The sequence below is a fragment of the Hemiscyllium ocellatum genome, chromosome 14, assembly GCF_020745735.1.
Source record: "Hemiscyllium ocellatum isolate sHemOce1 chromosome 14, sHemOce1.pat.X.cur, whole genome shotgun sequence".
NCBI classification, from domain to species: domain Eukaryota; kingdom Metazoa; phylum Chordata; class Chondrichthyes; order Orectolobiformes; family Hemiscylliidae; genus Hemiscyllium; species Hemiscyllium ocellatum.
Window position 1 is genome coordinate 592,512 of NC_083414.1, and position 19,347 is coordinate 611,858.

A 19,347-nucleotide genomic window follows, 5' to 3' on the forward strand; every position below is an offset into this window, starting at 1 on the left:
GTGCGGGTGTCCCGGAGATGTTCCCTAAAGCACTCTGCGAGGAAACGTCCAGTCTCCCCAATGTAGAGGAGACCGCATCGGGAGCAACAGATACAATAAATGATATTAGTGGATGTGCAGGTAAAACTTTGATGGATGTGGAAGGCTCCTTTAGGGCCTTGGCTAGAGGGGAGGGAGGAGGTGTGTGTACAGGTTTTGCAGTTCCTGTGGTGCCAGGATGGGAGGGTGGGTTGTAGGGGGGTGTGGACCTGACCAGGTAGTCACGGAGGGAACGGTCTATGTGGAAGGCAGAAAGGGGTGGGGAGGGAAATATATCCCTGGTGGTGGGGTCATTTTGGAGGTGGTGGAAATGTCGGAGGATGATTTGGTTTATGCGAAGGTTGGTAGGGTTGGAAGGTTCATCCCCTCCCCCACTCACCTACTGTACTCTATGCTACTTTCACCCCAACCCCACCCTCCTCTAGCTTATCTCTCCACGCTTCAGGCTCTCTGCCTTTATTCCTGGAGGGCTTTTGCCTGAAACGTCAGATTTTCCTGCTCCTTGGATGCTGCCTGAAATGCTGTGCTCTTCCAGCACCACTAACCCAGAATCTGCAGTCAGTGTTTTTACCTAGAAATCCAATTTTGTTCAGTCTCTCCTTATAGCTATTACGCTGCACTCCAGGCAACATCCTGGTAAACCTCTTCAACATTCCCTACAAAGCCTCACATCCAGCCTACACTGTGGCAACCAGAACTGCACACAATACAAGGAACCTTGATTATACAAACAACATGGGCGGAGAGTATTTTGTTCGGGTAATTGAATGCCAGATAACAGTTTAGCCAAGCTTTGGGACCTTGCAATCTTGTCTGGATAATCAAATGCCAGATAATCAAGGTTCCTCTGTACTCCAAGTGTGACCTTTAAGTCTTATATAATTGCGACATGATTTACCGACTTATGCCAAAACTCTACGTTCAAACCAATGAAGGCAAGTGCCATATGTTTCTTTACCAACTTATCCATTTGTGCTGTCACTTTCAGAGAGCTACATATTTAAGGTTCCTCTGTATGTCAATGTGCCTAAGGAACTGCCACTTACTGTATTTACTATTTTATGATAACATTACTTTCTGTACCGGTGTTGCTGTAGGGAGTATTAGGCCTCACACAGGAGCACAATTCAAGAACTTACTCAATAATTATTGATTACATTTAGTCGAAAGTGGGGTTGAGAGTGTGTTGCTAGAAAAGCACAGCAGGTCGGGCAGCATCCGAGAAGCAGGAGAATCGACGCGTCGGGCATAAGCCCTTCATCAGTTCCTGTTGTGCTTTTCTAGCACCACACTCTCGACTCCGATCTCCAGAACCTGCAGTCCTCACTTTCTACTTCATTCAGTTGAAAGCTGCAGCACATGATTTCTCAGATACTTTGATATTGACAAAATTTGTAAATCGTGTTTTTTTTTAAAAAAAGAACTGACACACTTCTACAAAAAAAAAGCCATCAACTGAAACAAATTTTTCAGAGATTGGTAAGGTCACAGTTAATGTATCGCTGTTGCATATTCAAAAAGCTAGAATATTTTAATTTGGCAGAATATTACTCTTTTTACAGCACTAATGTACTTGATATCAGTTTTAACTCTAACAATTAACACTTGGATATTTCCCATACAGTTGCTCCTGAACGTATAAAACCTTAAGGTGCAGATACAGTAATTCATTATCTGGGTGATTTCACTTTTTACTGATGCCTTGTTTGCTAAATGTTCCATTCTGGCAGGTATGAAACTGCGATCTTTGTAACCTCTTCACTCATTCTCCCTTCCCCTCTCTTCTGGCCTCCCTGCAACCTTCCCCATCTTTCTCAATTTCCCTTGTAACTATTCTTCCTTATCCCTGTCAAACCTTTTTCAGGCTTCCTTATCTCTCCCCAGGCCAATAATCCCCACACCTCTCCACCCCCTTAAAGATCTGTTTCTCTCCAGCCCCACTACAGCCTCCCTTTTCCCCCCACTTCATCCCCTTCCCACACCCCAACTGAGGGCTAAGAGGCAACTCTCCACTGCTCTTCTCTTTGGTCCCAGCCATGGCTTCCCCTTCTGGTCTCGGTAACAGCAGCTGCCTCCCAGATCAAGGCCTGTACATACAGGGACGACAGTGAAGACAAACTCTGCTACAAATATCCCCAGTCAGGTCGGTGGCCCCACTCTCATCCAGCCAATGGCTTTTTCCAGTTTGCTTTCCAGCAAGGCTGTCTCTTCAGGCTGAGCGGCTGATCCAATGGAGATATGAATTTGCAGCCATTATTAAACAAGGCATTTGGTCAAACAGGTTCAGGGTGATAATCCTGTCCCTCTGCTGTGTTGACCTTGAGACCTCAAAATGCCAAACATTTGTATTGCATTGTGTGTGAAAATCAGACAAGTCATTTGGAATTTCACGTTATGAATGCACTCATCAGCAAGATGTACTTTTAAAGAGTTAGCATCTTCATTAGATGATGATTCGTGGCAAGAGAGCTGGAAGTAGAGGGCTAAGAGGAGGCGCTGGCACTGTTGTATGTTCACTGGATCAATAATCCAGGGAACCAGGCAATGCTCTGGGGACCCAGGGTTAAATCCCCCATTGGAGCTTGTGAGATTTCAATTTAAAACACAAAACCTGGATTTAGAAGTCTAATACTGACTGTGAAATCTGCTGTTGGTGCCCAGCCTGTCTTACATGTGACTTCAGATCAACAGCAATGCAGTTGATTCTTAACTGCTTTCTGTAATGGTCAAACAATCCACAGCCCTTGAAAAGTGGAGCGATGTTACAACACCCGTACATTTTCAGTTAGCTGCCCTCCAGTCCTTTGGCACCATCCCTGTGAGCAAAGAAGAATTAAAAATTTGAGTCAGATCCACTGATTGCCTCCCTCAGCAACCTGGGATTGAACTCATCCGCACCGAGAGATTTGTCCACTTCTAAATCTGCCAAAATCACTAAAACCTCAGTCTATCTGTACGTACATCCTCTTTCTCCAGAGTAAAGACAGATGCGAACAGCTTAACACTTTATCAATGTCCTCCAGCTCCACACACACACTGCCCTGTTTGCCCTACTCTTTCCTTGCTTAACCTCATCCTTTTCACATACTTATAGAATATACTGGGCTTCTCCCTAATCTTACCCACCAGCAGTTTTCTCATCTCCCTCTCTGCCCTCTGAATCACTTTCTTCAGTTGTCCTAGTTACTATCTATCCCCCTCTGGAGCCTCTGTTGATTTGCTCCCTTTGTACTTGTCTCTCCTTTCCTTTGTATTCAGTCCCAAGTATTCCTAGACATCCAGGTCTCCTGTGCTTGTTGCTCTGATATTTCACATTAAAAGGGAATACATTAAGCCCATACTCTACCAAGTAATTTTTTTTTAAAACATCTCCCACTGTTCTACTGTAGATTTACCCTCAAACAGCTGTTCAAGTCTACTTTGGCTAGATCCTGCCATCTTTTAATAAAATTTGCCTTTGCCCAATCCAAAACCGTTTTTACAGACCACGTTTCCCCTTTTCCATAACAGAACTGAAAATGTATGGGTGATGTATCACTAAAATGGTCCCCACCGTCAGTGCAAAACACCTCTCAGCCACAATCCCCAGAACCCAGTCCATCACTGCACTGTCCCTTGTCGCACCATCTGCATCCTGATATAAAAAGCTCTCTTGTATACATTAAGAAATTTCTCCCTCTCAACCCTTTACACTATGATTATCCCAATTAATAATGGGATATGGTTGAAATCCTTGGACTTTCTTTTTTAAACACACTTCAAATTGTTTACATATTTGCTCCTCTATTGCTCACTGACTGTTTGGGGCCATATAAAGCATTCCTAACAGTGTGACTGCCCCCTTTCTCTTCCTAGGTTTTACCCACAAAGCCTCATTTGATGACACCTCCAAGATATTATTCCTGCTTACTGTAGGAACTAACTCCTTTATTAATAATGCCACACCACCTCCACTTTTACACCTTCCTCTGTCCTGCTTGGATCCAGGGTGTCCCCATTCCTTTATTTTGTTCCTAAAAAAGTAACAAGTGAATGCTTTCAAGGGTCAAGCAAAGGAAGCACAAGCCAAACTATTCATCCACGTTTGCACCATTTTCTTTTGTTAGTCACCTGCACATGAAAGAGTCAAAGCTGGAAGCAGGAGATTATCACACAGTCGCAGGTCACCAGGACAGCCTTGAAACATACATGACTGAAAGGAAGGCCTTCACAAAAGGTTAATAAGCAACAAAGTTTAGGAAAACAGAATCTGAACTTTGCTTTGTTGCTAAGCAAATTGCCAACAGATGAAGCTGAATGTGACAACTGTCGGCAAGCAGCCTCACTGCAGGGAAACCCCAAACCAAATATGGCAGTAACAACTTCACGTTGCTGTTACCTGCTGTCTTGTCGAGGAAGTAGGCCAGCAAACAACGCATGACAGCCTGGTGACAGATGACCAAAACATTTTCTTGTCTTTCTAGCTCCATGATCACTGGCTCCAGGCGCTGAACCAGATCTTCATATGACTGAAAGATAAAGAGCAGGTGTCAGTGACAGCTAAACACAAGTTCCAGCCAAACTCCAGCCTCAGGATTTCAGAGATTCACACCTCAGAAGTAGATCATCAGAAACTACTGTTAAAACTATGGGTGAAGGCTCCACCTCCAATATTCATTAACCCATCTAGATTTGTGTGTTCAAGGGCCAGCAATGAGTAATGGCTTTGACAGGAAAGTTATTACACAAACTTCAGCACTGCACAGAGTGCCATCCCATGAAGTAAACCCATTACTTTTCCTTGCCTTCTGCCTCTTCTGAAACACTTTCTCCTGCTGGGGTTTGCACCCTAGTCTGGCTCTCTCTTCCAACTTGCCAAAGTGACAAGTTTGATTAGTCTAGTGGAATTCTCTGGTTGTAAAGACCCATTTCATTTTACACACTGTATTTTTGACTGTGGACTGATTTGGGTAAAAGACTGTTTTGAAACCAAGGATTGTGGAAGAAATTGCTGTACATTTTACAAACACGTTACTGAAACTCAATTTGTGTTACTGCTTTATTCAAGCAGTGGGGAAGGTGTGAGTAGATGGTACGGCACTAGGGCAGGGGTGAACAGTGAGATCTGGCTGGCAGCAAGTCACTGATGATCAATGTGATGCAGTTGTGATCAGTTGAGGATGTTAAAGGTCATCAGTCTCAGAACTCGGACTGGGTTCTTGGTAGCTGAAAAGCTTTTGGGTGTGAACAATGCTGGGAGAAGTCTTTGGACTGCTGGGAAGGGATATGTGTCACTCTCTCCCTGCAGAAATCCAGTTACTTTCTCCCACCAGCTGCTTTAAGCTAGTGCCTTTAAGTGGTAGCTAACAGACTTTATAGTGAGTGTGCCAATTGCCCTGTGTGTCTCGTGTGAAGAACTGAAAAGCTCCACAGAAAGGAATTCAACAACAGAAAGACCTGACAATCCAATAGAAAAATCGCGGTGAACTCTGTGAGCTGGTGTTATTGAACTGTGTACCCCACTTTATTTTTCCAATGTTTTGTCGGTGTCCAGATTTTAGAAAGTTTAAAGTTTTAACCAGTTGAGCCATCTATTGATCATTCATAGCTTGGTTACTTGTGATTAGAATTTATTCATTTGTAATAAAAGCAGTTATTGTTCAGTCCAGGAACTTGTCAATGATTTCTGTTCACCTGATTCAAACAGACAGGTAAATCAGGAAATGGGCAGGCTTTCATTAAATCACCAACTCTTCTGGTGTCCCAGGAGTAGCGGAGCTTCAGAATCTCCAGATTCTCAACTGGATCATTAGATGAAGAAGAAACACAGAAGGTGATAAAGGAAAGCATGTGGAGGTTGCTCATATGGATTTTAAGAAACTATTTCGAAAAATTACCCTACTCGATAATTTTACCAACAGCAGGCGTGGTAGACAGTGGTGTTCCCCAAGGGTCAAAGGTTGGACTAGAACATAGTACAGCACAGTACAGGCCCTTCGGTCCTCTATGTTGTGCCAACTTATTATTCTACTCGAAGATCAAATTAACCCACATTTTACCATCATCCATGTGTCTATCCAAGAGACATTTAAATGTCTCTAACGTATCCGACTCTACTACCACGGCTGGCAGTGCATTCCATGCACCCACCACTCTGTGTGTAAAGACCACTGCTTCTTTATTCACTGTGATGGAAGATGCAATATTTATTTTTCAAAGTCACAACATGTGGGTGTTAGTTATTTATGTGAAGTATTTTCTTGAGCAATGACCTACTTGAGCTTTGTGCAGAAGGCATTGACTTTGTTCCCTTGGGGCAAGTTATGGGAAATTATCCATAATCTGTTGGATTATAATGGGGAGTGAAAATTGAAGGCCATTACAGTGAGTTTTCAATTCAGAACAAACAAGGATTGATTTCAGTTTCGGAAACTAGAAATTACAAGTTTTTAGGGCAGTGCAAAGGAACCTGAATGGGATTAGATGCAAGGTTATTTCTCTCCCTGTTAGCATGCTCAGTTTCCAGGTCAAAAGGCCATGGTTAGAAACGTAGAGCTTTTACAGGCTGAGAAAGTCCAAGCTGTCAGTTTTATAAGTAGTCACATAAGATGACTCAACAGTTTGTAGCATCACAAAATTGTTATGATGCTAAAGGAGACCTTTCAGTCCATCGTGTCTGCACCAATCTCCTATCTTTTCCCCACATCTCTGCATACTATTTCCATCCAAATAAACATACAATGTCCTCTTGAATGCCTCAATTAAATGTGCCTGCACCACACTTCCTGACAGAGCAAGGGGTTAGGCACAGAGTAAAGCTTCCTCTACACTATCCCCATCAAACACTCCCAGGGCAGGTCCATGTCAGATGTTGTTCTCTAACAGCATCGTGTGGTACTATCCTACAAACAAGTAATATTCTTGGGATCTAGGTTCAAATCCCTGTGGCAGATTGTGAAATGTGAACTCAATAAATAAAACATCTGCAATTAAAGATGTAATGATGACCATGAATACATCGCCAAATACCAGACTAATGCCATTTACAAGTTCACTAATCACACGAATCTCAGATGGCGACAAAACAGACTACAGATGGGAGGTGGACAACCTGGAAAAATGATGCACTGAGAACCACCTAGCTCTCAATGCTGGCAAAACCAAGGAACTCATTACTGACTTTTGGCAGGATGTTACTCATGTCCCCCCTACAGCACAGAGATGGAACGAGTGGAGAGTGTCAAGCTCCTTGGGGTGGTCATCCACAACAAGCTTTCTTGAACTCTTCGTGTGGATGCACTGGTTGTAAAGGCCCAACAACGTCTCTTCTTCAGGCAGCTGAGAAAATTCGGCAGGATGGAGAATACCCTTGCCAACTTTTATAGGTGCGCCATCGAGAACATTCTGTCTGAATATATCGCTACCTAGTACGGTAACTGTACCATTCGAGATCAGAGACTGTTAGAGTGGGGAACTTGGCCCAGACAATCACAAAGGCCAACCTCCCATCTACAGAATCCACCTACCAGGCCCACTGTCAAGGAAAGGCTGCCAGCATTCTCAAAGATCCATCCCACCCTGGCAATGCTTTTCTACAACCTCTACCATTGAGAAGGTACAGAAGCCTGAACACACGCACCAGCCGGTTTCAAAACAGCTTCTACTCTACGGTTGTTAGAATACTGAATGGACTCAAGCTCTTAGCATTCGCTTGTACCTGTATTTTTTATTTTTGCCACTGATCACCTATTATTTACTATCTATGCTATTTAACTCTGTGATCTATCTGTATTGCTCGCAAGACAAAGCTTTTCACTGTGCCATGGTACATGACAATAAACTCAATTCAAGTACAAATGAAACCAATTATCGATACTTGGGGAGAAAACCCAGCTGATTCACTACTGCTGTTTCGGGATAGTAACTGCTGCTTCACCTGGACTACATGACCCCAACCAGACCCACAACATGGTTGACTCTTAACTGCCCTCTGGGACAACTAGGAATGGGGAATAAATGCAGGCTGAACCAGCGACGTACACATCCCATGAATGAGTAATTCTCAGTACAACCTAATTCTGGCCCACAACATAATCAAACCCTGCTGTTTATCTGATGCTAGACATTGCCAAATCAGAATGGCCCCCGATTTTCAACTGCACACAATCTCTGGAAGGTCTTGTGGTTATGACTCTCCCTATGGGCCAGAGGTTCTGAGTTCAAGTTCCACCTGCACAGAAGGGGTGTCTGGATACATCCAAACAACCTGATTAAAAAAAAATCCAGACAGCCAAAATCTTCCAAAATGAGATGAACTCATGACGTTTGACAGTTAAGTGAAAATTGGCTAATTAAAGAAAATTGCAGCTTGTTTGCTGAAGGAGACAGCTCTGACAGACTCTCCCTCAGCTTGTACATATATGTTTCAACAAGATTCAAGTGATTTTCACCAATTACCGAGCTTTGCTTACACACAGATGCAGTTCTAATGGCCTGGAAGAATCTCAAAAATGTATTTTTCTGCCTGAATTCTTGCTCAAGCATTCCTATTTCTCAGCACTCTCATGCTCCCTGTCTAATTAACAAGTTTACTCTACCCCTGACCTACATGATTCAATCTATTAAGCTAATAGTAAACTCACTGCAAAGCTCTCCTGTGCTGAGTCAGCAGAAAGAAGCTGTTTGCAATGAGTTTGATACTACCGTCAACAAGCTGTCGGGGTATTTCCATAGCAGACTGAACGGTCAACATTCACTTCAATTGGACCCACCCAAAAAAAAAGGAAAGCTTTAACTTTGACATGGTCTCTCAACATCAGGATGTTAGAAGCTGCTTTATAGAAAGTAGGTAACATCTTTCTGAAGGATTGTTACTGTGGGGAAAGTAAAGGAACTACAAAATAACCTGTTTACACGGAAACAAATAAAATACTGCAGGTGCTGGAAATCTAAAACAAGAACCCCAATTGCTGGACAAACTCAGCAGGTCTAACATCATCTGTGGAGAAAGAGAGCAGAATTAACGAGGGAGTTTAACAGGATTCTTCTTCAGAATTGGTTAGGTTCAGAATTCAGAGGCATGAAGGAGGTAATGGGGGAGAGCGGAGAGGAAGGGTGGGATGTGGAGGTAATTGAAGTCATTGATCAGTAGAGTTATGTCCTGCAGGGCTGAAGCCTGTGATTAGGATAGAAGAAATGTTTATCTTACAGTGCAGAGATGGGCCAAATAGCCTCCTTCTGCATTGTAACAATTCTGTGATTTCCGGCCTTGAGGTTTTCAAAATGATTTTATTTTTCAAACTCATTCATGGGATATGGACATCTCTGTCTAGGCCAACATTTATTGCCCGTCCCTGAATGCCCAGAGGGCAGTTAAGAGTCAACCACATTGCTGTTGGCCAGATCAGATTAGAATGGCAGTTTCCATGTCTAAAAGGACATTAGTGAACCAGATGGGATTTCCCCTGACAATCAACAATGGATTCATCGTCATCATGAGACTCTAATTCCAGATTCTATATCAAATTCAAATCCAACTATTTGCTGTGACAGGATTCAAACCCAGGTCCCCAGAACATTAGCTAAGTTTCTGGATTAATAGCCTCACAATACCACAATGTCATTGCCTTCCAGGACATACAGTTCCCAGTTTCCCTCCAACCCCTGTTTCCCTGGTCCTGAGGAGCCCGACCAACCAATATTAGTGTGTAGAAAACAAAGCACATGGTATCAGGAGTAATATCTGAGCATTGACCAATAAACAGTAGATAGGCAGGAGGCAGAGAGTGGGAATAAATTGATGACTGACAGAATGGCAGCTAGTGACTAGCGGATACTGCTGGGATCAGTGTTTGGACTCCAGCTATTCACAATATATATTAATGATCTGGACGAGGAAAACAATTACAACATTTTCCAAATAAATGCCAAAAGAATCACAGATGTTGGAAATCAGAAACAACAAACAGAAACTGCTGGAAAAACTCAGCAGGTCTGGCAGCATCCGTGGAGAGAAATCAGAGTTATCATTTTGGGTCCAGTGACCCTTCCTCAGAACTCATGGTTCAGAACGCAGTTCACTCGACCCAAAATGTTAACTTTGATTTCTCCACACAGATGCTGACCTGCTGAGCTTTTCCAGTAATTTCTGTTTTTGTTACATTTCCAAGTTTGCTGCTGACACAAAACTAGGTGGTTTTGTGAGGAGGATATAAAAAGACTTCAAGGTGATTTAGACAAATATGTGGGCATACACATAGCAGATGCAGTACAAAGTGGCTACATGTGAAGTTATAGACGTTGGTATAATAAATAGAAAGGAAGAGTATTATTTAAATAGTGATAAGTTGTGCTATGTGGATATACAAAGGGATCTAGGTATCCTTGCACAGTCAATGAAAGCAAACAGGCAGGTGCAAGCAAACATTTAGGGAGGTGGATGGCATACTGGCTTTCATCACAGGAGGATTGGAGTTTGTTTTTAATTCATTTGTAGGATGTGGGTGTTGCTGGCTGACCAGCATTTATTGCCTGTCCCCAGTTGCCTTTGGAGTAATTGGAACGACTGAATGCCTTGCTGCGCCATTTCAGACAGCAACTGAGATTCAACCACATTGTTGAATGTTTAGAGTCACATGTAGGCCAGACTAGTTGAGGATGGCAGATTTCTTTTCCTGAAGGATATTAGTGAACCAGATGGGATTTCCCCTGATAATTGGCAATGGCTTCATGGTCATCATTAGACTCTAATTCCAGGTTCTTTATTAAATTCAAATCCAACTATCCTGCAACAGGATTCAAACCCCAGCTCTAGCAACAATAGCACTTGGCCATCACTGAACATATTGAAGACAGATAGATTTGAAAAGCTACAGGTGCCAAGCAGCATGGAAACAGCTGGGATAACAAGATTACAAGCAGCACCGGCAAGCAAGAAGTTGATTTGAAGTGGGTCTACTTCAACACTAGGAAAAAGTGAGGTCTGCTGATGCTGGAGATCAGAGCTGAAAATGTGTTGTTGGTTAAAGCGCAGGTCAGGCAGCATCCAAGGAACAGGAAATTCGACGTTTCGGGCATAAGCCCTTTCCTGATGAAGGGCTTATGCCCGAAATGTTGAATTTCCTGTTCCTTGATGCTGCCTGACCTGCTGTGCTTTAACCAGCAACACATTTTCAGCTACTTCAACACTAGGAGCATTCGGAAGGTGGGTGAACTTGCAGCGTGGGTTGGTACCTGGGATTTCGATGTTGTGGCCATTTCAGAGATATGGGTAGAACAGGGACAGGAATGGTTATTGCAGGTTCTGGGATTTAGACATTTCAGTAAGAACAGAGAAAATGGTAAAAGAGGGGGTGGTTTGGTATTATTAGTCAAGGACAGTATTACAATTGCAGAAAGGACATTTGAGGACTCATCTACTGAGGTAGCATGGGCTGAGATTAGAAACAGGAAAGATTACCTATTGGAACTTTTCTATAGGCCTCCAAATAGTTCCAGAGATGTAGAGGATAGGATAGCAAAGATAATTCTGGGTAGGAGCACGAGTGACAAGGTAGCTGTTACTGGGGACTTTAACTTTCCAAATATTGACTGGGGATACTATATTTCAAGTACTTTAGATGGATCAGGTTTTGTCCAATGTGTGCAGGAGGGTTTCCTGGCACAATATGTAGACAGGCCAACAAGGGAAGAGGCCACATTAGATTTGGTATGGGTAATGAACCCAGCCAAGTGTTAGATTTGGAGATAGGTGAGCACTTTGGTGATAGTGACCACAGTTCGGTTATGTTATGTTTACTTTAGTGATGGAAAGGGATAGATATATACCGCAGGGCAACTGAGGGAAAAGGCAATTACGATGTATTAAGGCAAGATTTAGGATGCCTGGCATGGGAAGGAAACTGCAGAGGATGGGCACAGTGGAAATGTGGAGCTTATTCAAGGAACATCTACTGCATGTCCGAGATAAGCAAGCACTAGTCAGGCAGGGAGAAAGCTGTCGAGTGGGGGAGCGTAATTTACTAAGGAAGTTGAATCTATTGTCAAGAGGAAGAAGGCAGCTTATATTCAGATGAGATGTGAAGGATCAGTTAAGGCGTTTGAGAGTTATAAGTTAGCCTGGAAAGATCTAAAGAGAGAACTAAGAAGAGCCGGGGGGGACATGAGAAGTCATTAGTGGATAGGATCAAGGAAATTCCTAAGGCTTTCTATAGGTATATCAGGAATACAAGAATGACTGGATTAAGATTAAGGTTAAGGTCAATCAAGCATAGTAGTAGGAGGTTGCGCATGGAATCAGAAGAGATAGGGGAAGTATTAAATGAATACTTTTTGTCAGTATTCACACTAGAAAAAGACAACATGGTGGAGGAGAATACTGAGATACAAGCAACTAGACTAGATGGGATTGAGGTGCATAAGGAGGAGGTGTTAGCAATTCTGGAAAGTGTAAAAATAGATAAGTCCCCTGGGTTGGATGGGATTTATCCTAGTATTCTGTGGGAAGCCAGGGAGGAGATTGCTGAGCCTTTGGCTTTGATCTTTATGTCATCATTGTCTACAGGATGAGTGCCAGAAGAGTGGAGGATAGCAAATTTTGTTCCCTTGATCAAGAAGGGGAGTAGAGACAACCCTGGAAATTATAGACCTGTGAACTTTACTTCGGATGTGGGTAAAGTGTTGGAAAGGGAATAAGAAATAGGATTTCTGAGCATCTTGAAAGGAATAAGTTGATTAGGGATAGTCAGCACTATTTTGTGAAGGGTAGGTCATGCCTCACAAACCTTATTGAGCACCTTGAGAAAGTGACCAAACAGGTGGATGAGGGTAAAGCAGTTGATGTGGTGTATATGGATTTCAGTAAAGCATTTGATAAGGTTCTCCACAGTAGCCTACTGCACAAAATGCAAAGGCATGGGATTGAGGGGGATTTAGCGGTTTGGATCAGAAATTGGCTAGCTGAAAGAAGACAGAGCATGGTGCTTGATGGGAAATATTCATCCTGGAGTTCCGTTATTAGCGGGGTACCACAAGGATCTGTTTTGGGTCCACTGTTGTCATTTTTATAAATGACCTGGATGAGGGCAGAGAAGGATAAGTTAGTAAATTTGCAGATGATACAAAGTCTGGCAGAGTTGTGGATAGTGACAAAGGATGTTGTAATCTACAGAGAGACATAGATAAGCTGCAGAGCTGGGCTGAGAGGTGGCAAATGGAGTTTAATGTGGAAAAGAGAGAGGTGATTCACTTTGGAAGGAGTAACAAGAATGCAGAGTACTGGGCTAATGGTAAGATTCTTGGTACTGTACATAAGCAGAGAGATCTTGGTGGCCAAGGACCTTGATCACTGAACGTTGCCACCCAGGTTGACAGGGTCGTTAAGAAGGCATACAGTGTGTTAGGGATTGGGTTTCACAACCATGAGATCATGCTGCAGCTGTACAAAACACTGGTGCGACCGCACTTGGAGTATTGCGTACAGTTCTGGTCACCTCATTATAGGGATGGATGTGGAAACTTTGGAAAGGGTTCTAAGATATGAAGGGAAGCCTTTACGAGGAAAGGCGGAGGGACTTGAGGCTGTTTTCGTTACAGAGAAGGTTGAGAGGTGACTTAATTGAGACATACAAGATAATTAGAGGGATTGATAGGGTGAGAGCCTTTTTCCTCGAATGGTGATGGCTAGCACAAGGGGATATAGCTTTAAATTGTGGGATGACAGATATAGCTCGGATGTCAGAAGTAATTTCTTTACTCAGAGTAGTAGGAGCATGGAACGCACTGTCTGCAACAGTAACAGACATGTCAACTTTGAGGGCATTTAAAAAGGTCATTGGATAGGCATATGGATGAAAATGGAATAGTGTAGGATAGATGGGCTTCAGACCGAGGGCTGAAGGGCCTGTACTGTGCTGTAATGTTGTATGTTCTGTATGGTTTGTGATAGCAGATCAGTACTGTTCCTGCTTAATAGCAGGATAGACTCAAAGGGCTGAGTGGCCTACTCCTGCTCCTGGTTTCTAATAAAACAACGATTTTAATATTACAATTGGAAGCCTGAAGTTTGCCAACAAGAGATAGGTGAAATAGCTTGTTAAAACCATTAGCATAGAATAAAAATGAACTTGGAAATATCTCCTATGGAACCTGAAATCAATATGCCTATCATTAGGTTTCTGAACAAAGTCATTGTATTCAATGCTCCTCGAATGCATCCTCTCTGGCTTTGACACCACACAAAGGATCAGCTTCTGTTACCTACCTCACCCTTTGGATAGCGATATCTGTATTTGTCTTGATCTCTTAGTGCAAATTCAGCTGGATAGTTCATCTGAATCTCCTCGTACATCAACTCCTCACAGACCCCCTGGAAAAATATTTCACAACTGATGAGGCTTGAATGGAGACTAAAATGCATCTCCGCAAAATCCAAAAAACATTGGTAACAATCCACCTCCCAAATCCCAGGAACCTCAGTGACATTCTTCCCTGACAAACCACATTGTGACTCTCAGTTTGACCAATTAATTAATTGTTCACAGACTTTTTTTTCCAATTTAATTTTTATTGTATAAAAGGGAAAGTGTTAATATTTTATTCTGAACTGGTTTCATTTCCAGTTAAATGCTGTAACTATTAGCTCTGGCAATTTTGAGTCAATACTCTCAGTCTAGATTGAGCTGCCCTAATAGCATTATCTCTATCATCTTTTTCAGAAGTGGTGCCTTAATCTTTGCCACAATGAAATGGGAGAGAGCTACTGCAGCTCTCAAATGACTGGCTACAAGAAAATGTAGCTCAAAATGAACTCACCGCATCAATTTCATTCAATATTTTCCACTGCTCATAAGGCACCTTCAAGGCTTCCGCAGTCTGGATCGTCCTTTTCATCTGACTTGTCCAAACCTTCAAGTCCCTGATGTTTTGCTCCTGTATAAATTTTCCTAATGATTTGGCAAACTAGCAAAGACAGCAAAGAATTTAGAAAGAAGGCATCGATTTCATCTGATATCAATTACAGTAATAGCTACAGAGACATGGCCTGTCACCACTATCTTCCTGAACAGCCTCTTCTGGAGTAGGTGATCTGCCTGGATCCCACTACCTTCCTACCTTGTGGACAGAGAATCTGCCCCCAATGCCAACTGCTATTGTTCAGCAGATGATCAATGCCCCAAAAGCGTTGTGCAAGGATCCCAACAAATCCTTTCGGACAGCAGGATGGTCACAGAACCAACCAAACACCCTTATACTATGACACCCCTCCTTCTGCAATCCTCCCTCCTTGGCAAAAATCCTTTGGTGATCCTGGGTGTAGTACCACCTGCAGCAATCTGACATGGTCTCCATCCAATGAGTCCAAATGGACCACAGCTGTTCAAGGTGGCACATCAATCACCTTCTCAAGGGGCAAACAGATCCAGGCAATCACAGAATTCCCTACAGTGTGGAATCAGGCTATTCAGCCCATCAAGTCAACACCAACTCACTAAGAGCACCCCACCCAGACCCAACCCCATAGGCGATCCCTGTATCCCTGCATTTCCCATGGCTAAGTCACCTAGCCTGCATTTCCCTGGACACTATGGACAACCCATCTAACCTGCATACCTTTGGACTGTGGGAGGAAACCCACACAGACACGGGCAGAATGTGCAAACTCCACACATACAGTTGCCTGAGGCTGGAATTGAACCCGGGTCCTTGGTGCTGAGAGACAACAGTCTAACCACTGAGCCACCATGCCACGCCACTACGTATATTAGCCTAGCCTAAATTCCCACGTCCTGTGAATGTACAAAAGACAACCATTGTCTCCATAAAGTACCATCTGGTGGCTTCCCAATGGCTCAAGTAAGTAGCTGAACCATGTAACTCAGCAATGGCCTTGCTTTGATCATGATGTAATCTGACAGTAATGGAGCTCCACCAACCTCCAACTGCAATGTGAAAGGGGCCTGCAGCAAGGAATCAGCTTCCTGTTTATTGATAGTCCACTATGTTCTGTTATGGGGACAGAACTGAATTAAACTGAGTCCCTGACCATGGACAATGCTCACTGAGTGGGAAGGGACAAATAGTTCTTAAAGACCCTGGAGAAGTTCACAGCCCAGCTTTAGGGAGTGGGCAATGGTTTTGATGAGATGTACAAAAGAAAAAGAACTGAAAGAAAATGTACATTTCATTCACACAATCCTGTGGCTTCCTTCAAATAACTGTTTATAGTGAGTTTGGAGAAGATTTGTAGCTCAGATTGAGGTTCTTGATGCAAGTTTGATCTCGGAGCTGACAGGTTTGTTTTTAGACGTTTCGTCACCATAATAGGTAACATGATCAGTGAGCCTCCGGTGAAGTGTCATGGGAAGCTCACTGATGTTACCCAGCATGGTGACAAAACATCTGAAAACAAACCTGTCAGCTCAGCGAGCAAACTTATATCCAGAACTGTTTATAGAACATGGACACAAACCCTCCCAAGTTGATCAGAGCAGTGACAGGAGCAGACCCAGGCAGGTTAACATGCACTGAAGCCATATTCAGGATTCTCAGATCCCCAGTAAACAGCGGTACTCAATATCAGTGAACAATATTGTGTGTCACCATGAAAAGCAGAAATAGAACAGACATTGGATTTTCAGATGTGGATTAAGACAGACCAGCAAACTACAGCATCCAGTATTGCAGAAAATTTCAGCAAATTCAGACTGAAGACCTGTAGACAATGTATTTGTTCAAATAAGTACTTAACAAGCATTTCTTATGAGATGTGATCTAGAGAATCCTGGGTGACAGACGGAAACACTTTGCCAATTGTGGGAATATATCACAGTTTGAACTCACCAGTTTGCCTCGGGAAGAAAGCCCCGAGTCACCACCAATCCTGCCCTTCAGATTCAGGTCACTTTCACCATGGCGGCAGAGGTAGATGGAGCGAGGGGTTATGTGGATGTTCATGAGGTAGTAAACAATTTTGCTTTGTATATGATCAAGTACGTGATTGACAAGGTACCGTCTTCCAACATCAATGATTTTAATAAAGGAAAGATCCCTTTAAGTCAAAAGAAAAATACTAATAAGTAAACCACTCGGACAAATACAGAAACTCTCTCACAAACTCAAATTCAGGTAAACGAGCACTCACTGTGTTGGCATGGAATTACATGGAGGGAGAGAGACAGGGCAATGTATAATTTCTTTAGGAACAGGAAGTGGATGGTGAGAGTGGTTTCTGATTGGCTGAAAGCTGTGTTGCTGAATCAGCTTTAGGACCATGGTTCTTTTTGGCCTAAATCTGGGTCCACATGGGGACCATTTCAAAGCCTGCACAGGTGTCAAAGGGTTCTTGTGGTGTGGAAATAGTGTCTCTAGCTCTGAGCTAGGACCACCAGATTTGAGTTCCACCTGCTCCAGATGTGTTATAACATCCCTGGGCAGGCCGATTAAAAATACCCTGCACAGGACTTCAAACACAAACCAACCTTTTGGACCAATTCTTCATTCATCTGCTCTAACAGCTCCTCTTGTCATACTTTATCTCATAATGCCTCTGTCGAGTATAATAATCTACTACATTAAAAAATGTTATATAAGTACACATGTTTGCTGCTGAACAGTTTCAGGTTGTGAGGAGGGCAAGAACAATTGTCAGGGGAACATAGCTTGACGAAATGAAAGGCAGACACCAACCGCATTGGGAAGATGGAGGGCAGGCAATACAAATTGTTAGAAATATTTAAATAGAAAGTGAATGTAATAAAGGGGATGAAGGAACACAGGGACCTAGAAGTAACAGGATGAAAAAGCTGCAAATAATACACAGGATTCTTGGCTTTATTAACAAAGGCATAAAAAGCAAAGGAAGGCAGTTATGCTAAAGTATTATAAATTATTGTTAGGTCTCAGCTACAGCAGTATTATTCATTACCCTGGTCAATAGTGGCATTTTCTGATCTGCAAGTCAAGATTCAAATATCACACCTTGGCTTGTGCTGCACCAAGTTACCATTTTTGGGGAGATGATGGCGTTGTGGTGACCTCGCAGTCCAGATGCCCAGAATAATTCTTAGGATTAATCTGTGGAACTCACTGCTACAGCAGGCTGTTAAGGTTAGGATCACGTCGTAGAGTGTATTTAAGACAGAGTTAGTTGGGTTCTTGATTAGTCAGGGAATCAAGGATAATGGAGAGAAGACAGGAGGATGGGCTCAGAAGTATATCGGCCCTGATCAAATGGTAGAGCAAACTCGATATGTCGAATGGTAGAAAGTGAGGACTGCAGATGCTGGAGATCAGAGCTGAAAAATGTGTTTCTGCTGCGCTTTTCGATATGGCGAATGCCCTAATTCTGCTCCTATACATGATAGTCTTATGGTTCAAATCCCACCACAGCAGCTAATGGAAATTAAATGACAAACAAATGAAAACAAGGGACAACTGTAGGCCACTCAGCCCTTCGAGCCAACTGTCATTCAATAAGACCATGGCTAATCAGACTTTAATCTCAAATCTACAATCCTGCGTAACTCCATGAATCTTTCATCCCCTTGGTAATTAGCGATGGACAATAACTGCTGGTCTAGTCAGTGGCGCTCACATGTAGTGAATAAGTAAAAGACACTATTATCTGACACTAATCAATCCAATTGGGCACGGAGTAGAAATGTCTTCATTCAGACAGTGAGGACAGCGGGGCACTTTCTTGTACAGGGAGTGGTCCAAGTGAATAGCTTCAGCACAGAGAAGGGGAAGGAAGACAAATGAGCGAGAACAGGAGGAGAAATACTGAAAGGATGAGAAAAGATTTGTGTTCAGCAAAAACACCAGTATGATCAAGTTGGGCTAAATGGCATTTTTTTTTGCATTAAAGATCATGCCACGTGTAGCAAGTGGGTCATAATCGAACACCCATGCAACTTCTAATGCACTGCAGCACAGCATGCACAAGGCAAGTCAGTTGCAGGTCAATGCACTACCAACTGTGCCAGGCTGCAAATGACTGAATTTTGTTACAAAAGCTGCTACCAACAATGTTTCTTGTAAAAACAGTTACATTAGCGTATCTGTCCCCTTCACTTGATTCATGTAATTCAATAGGAAAACTACTTGTAGCTAAATAAAAATGTTACACAGTATATCAGATTATCAAATATTTCCCAATAAAACAGCAAAATATACTCAGGCAAATGGCAATACAGCAAAGGCATCCACAGACAGGACAGCAGCAAAGAGTGAAACACCAGGTGGACAAACATGCAAAAGATGCACGGAGAGCGAGATTAGACTGAGTGGGATGTTAAAGGGCGCCTTTGTATTCTCAGATGAGGATATACA

At 42.8% G+C, this 19,347-nt stretch overlaps 1 protein-coding gene across 4 annotated transcripts in view; it reads right to left on the reverse strand.

Annotated features, from left to right (window-relative positions):
* Positions 1-19,347, reverse strand: part of LOC132822201 (6-phosphofructo-2-kinase/fructose-2,6-bisphosphatase 4-like) — a 173,316-nt gene that overhangs the window by 31,169 nt on the left and 122,800 nt on the right. For all 4 annotated transcript variants that reach the window (XM_060835273.1, XM_060835275.1, XM_060835274.1 and 1 more), the window contains 4 exons: positions 16,858-17,065; positions 14,830-14,976; positions 14,279-14,383; positions 4,418-4,547 (listed from right to left, as the gene is read on the reverse strand). In XM_060835273.1, the coding sequence (XP_060691256.1) occupies positions 4,418-4,547; positions 14,279-14,383; positions 14,830-14,976; positions 16,858-17,065 (590 nt within the window). The remainder of the gene's footprint in view (positions 1-4,417; positions 4,548-14,278; positions 14,384-14,829; positions 14,977-16,857; positions 17,066-19,347) is intronic.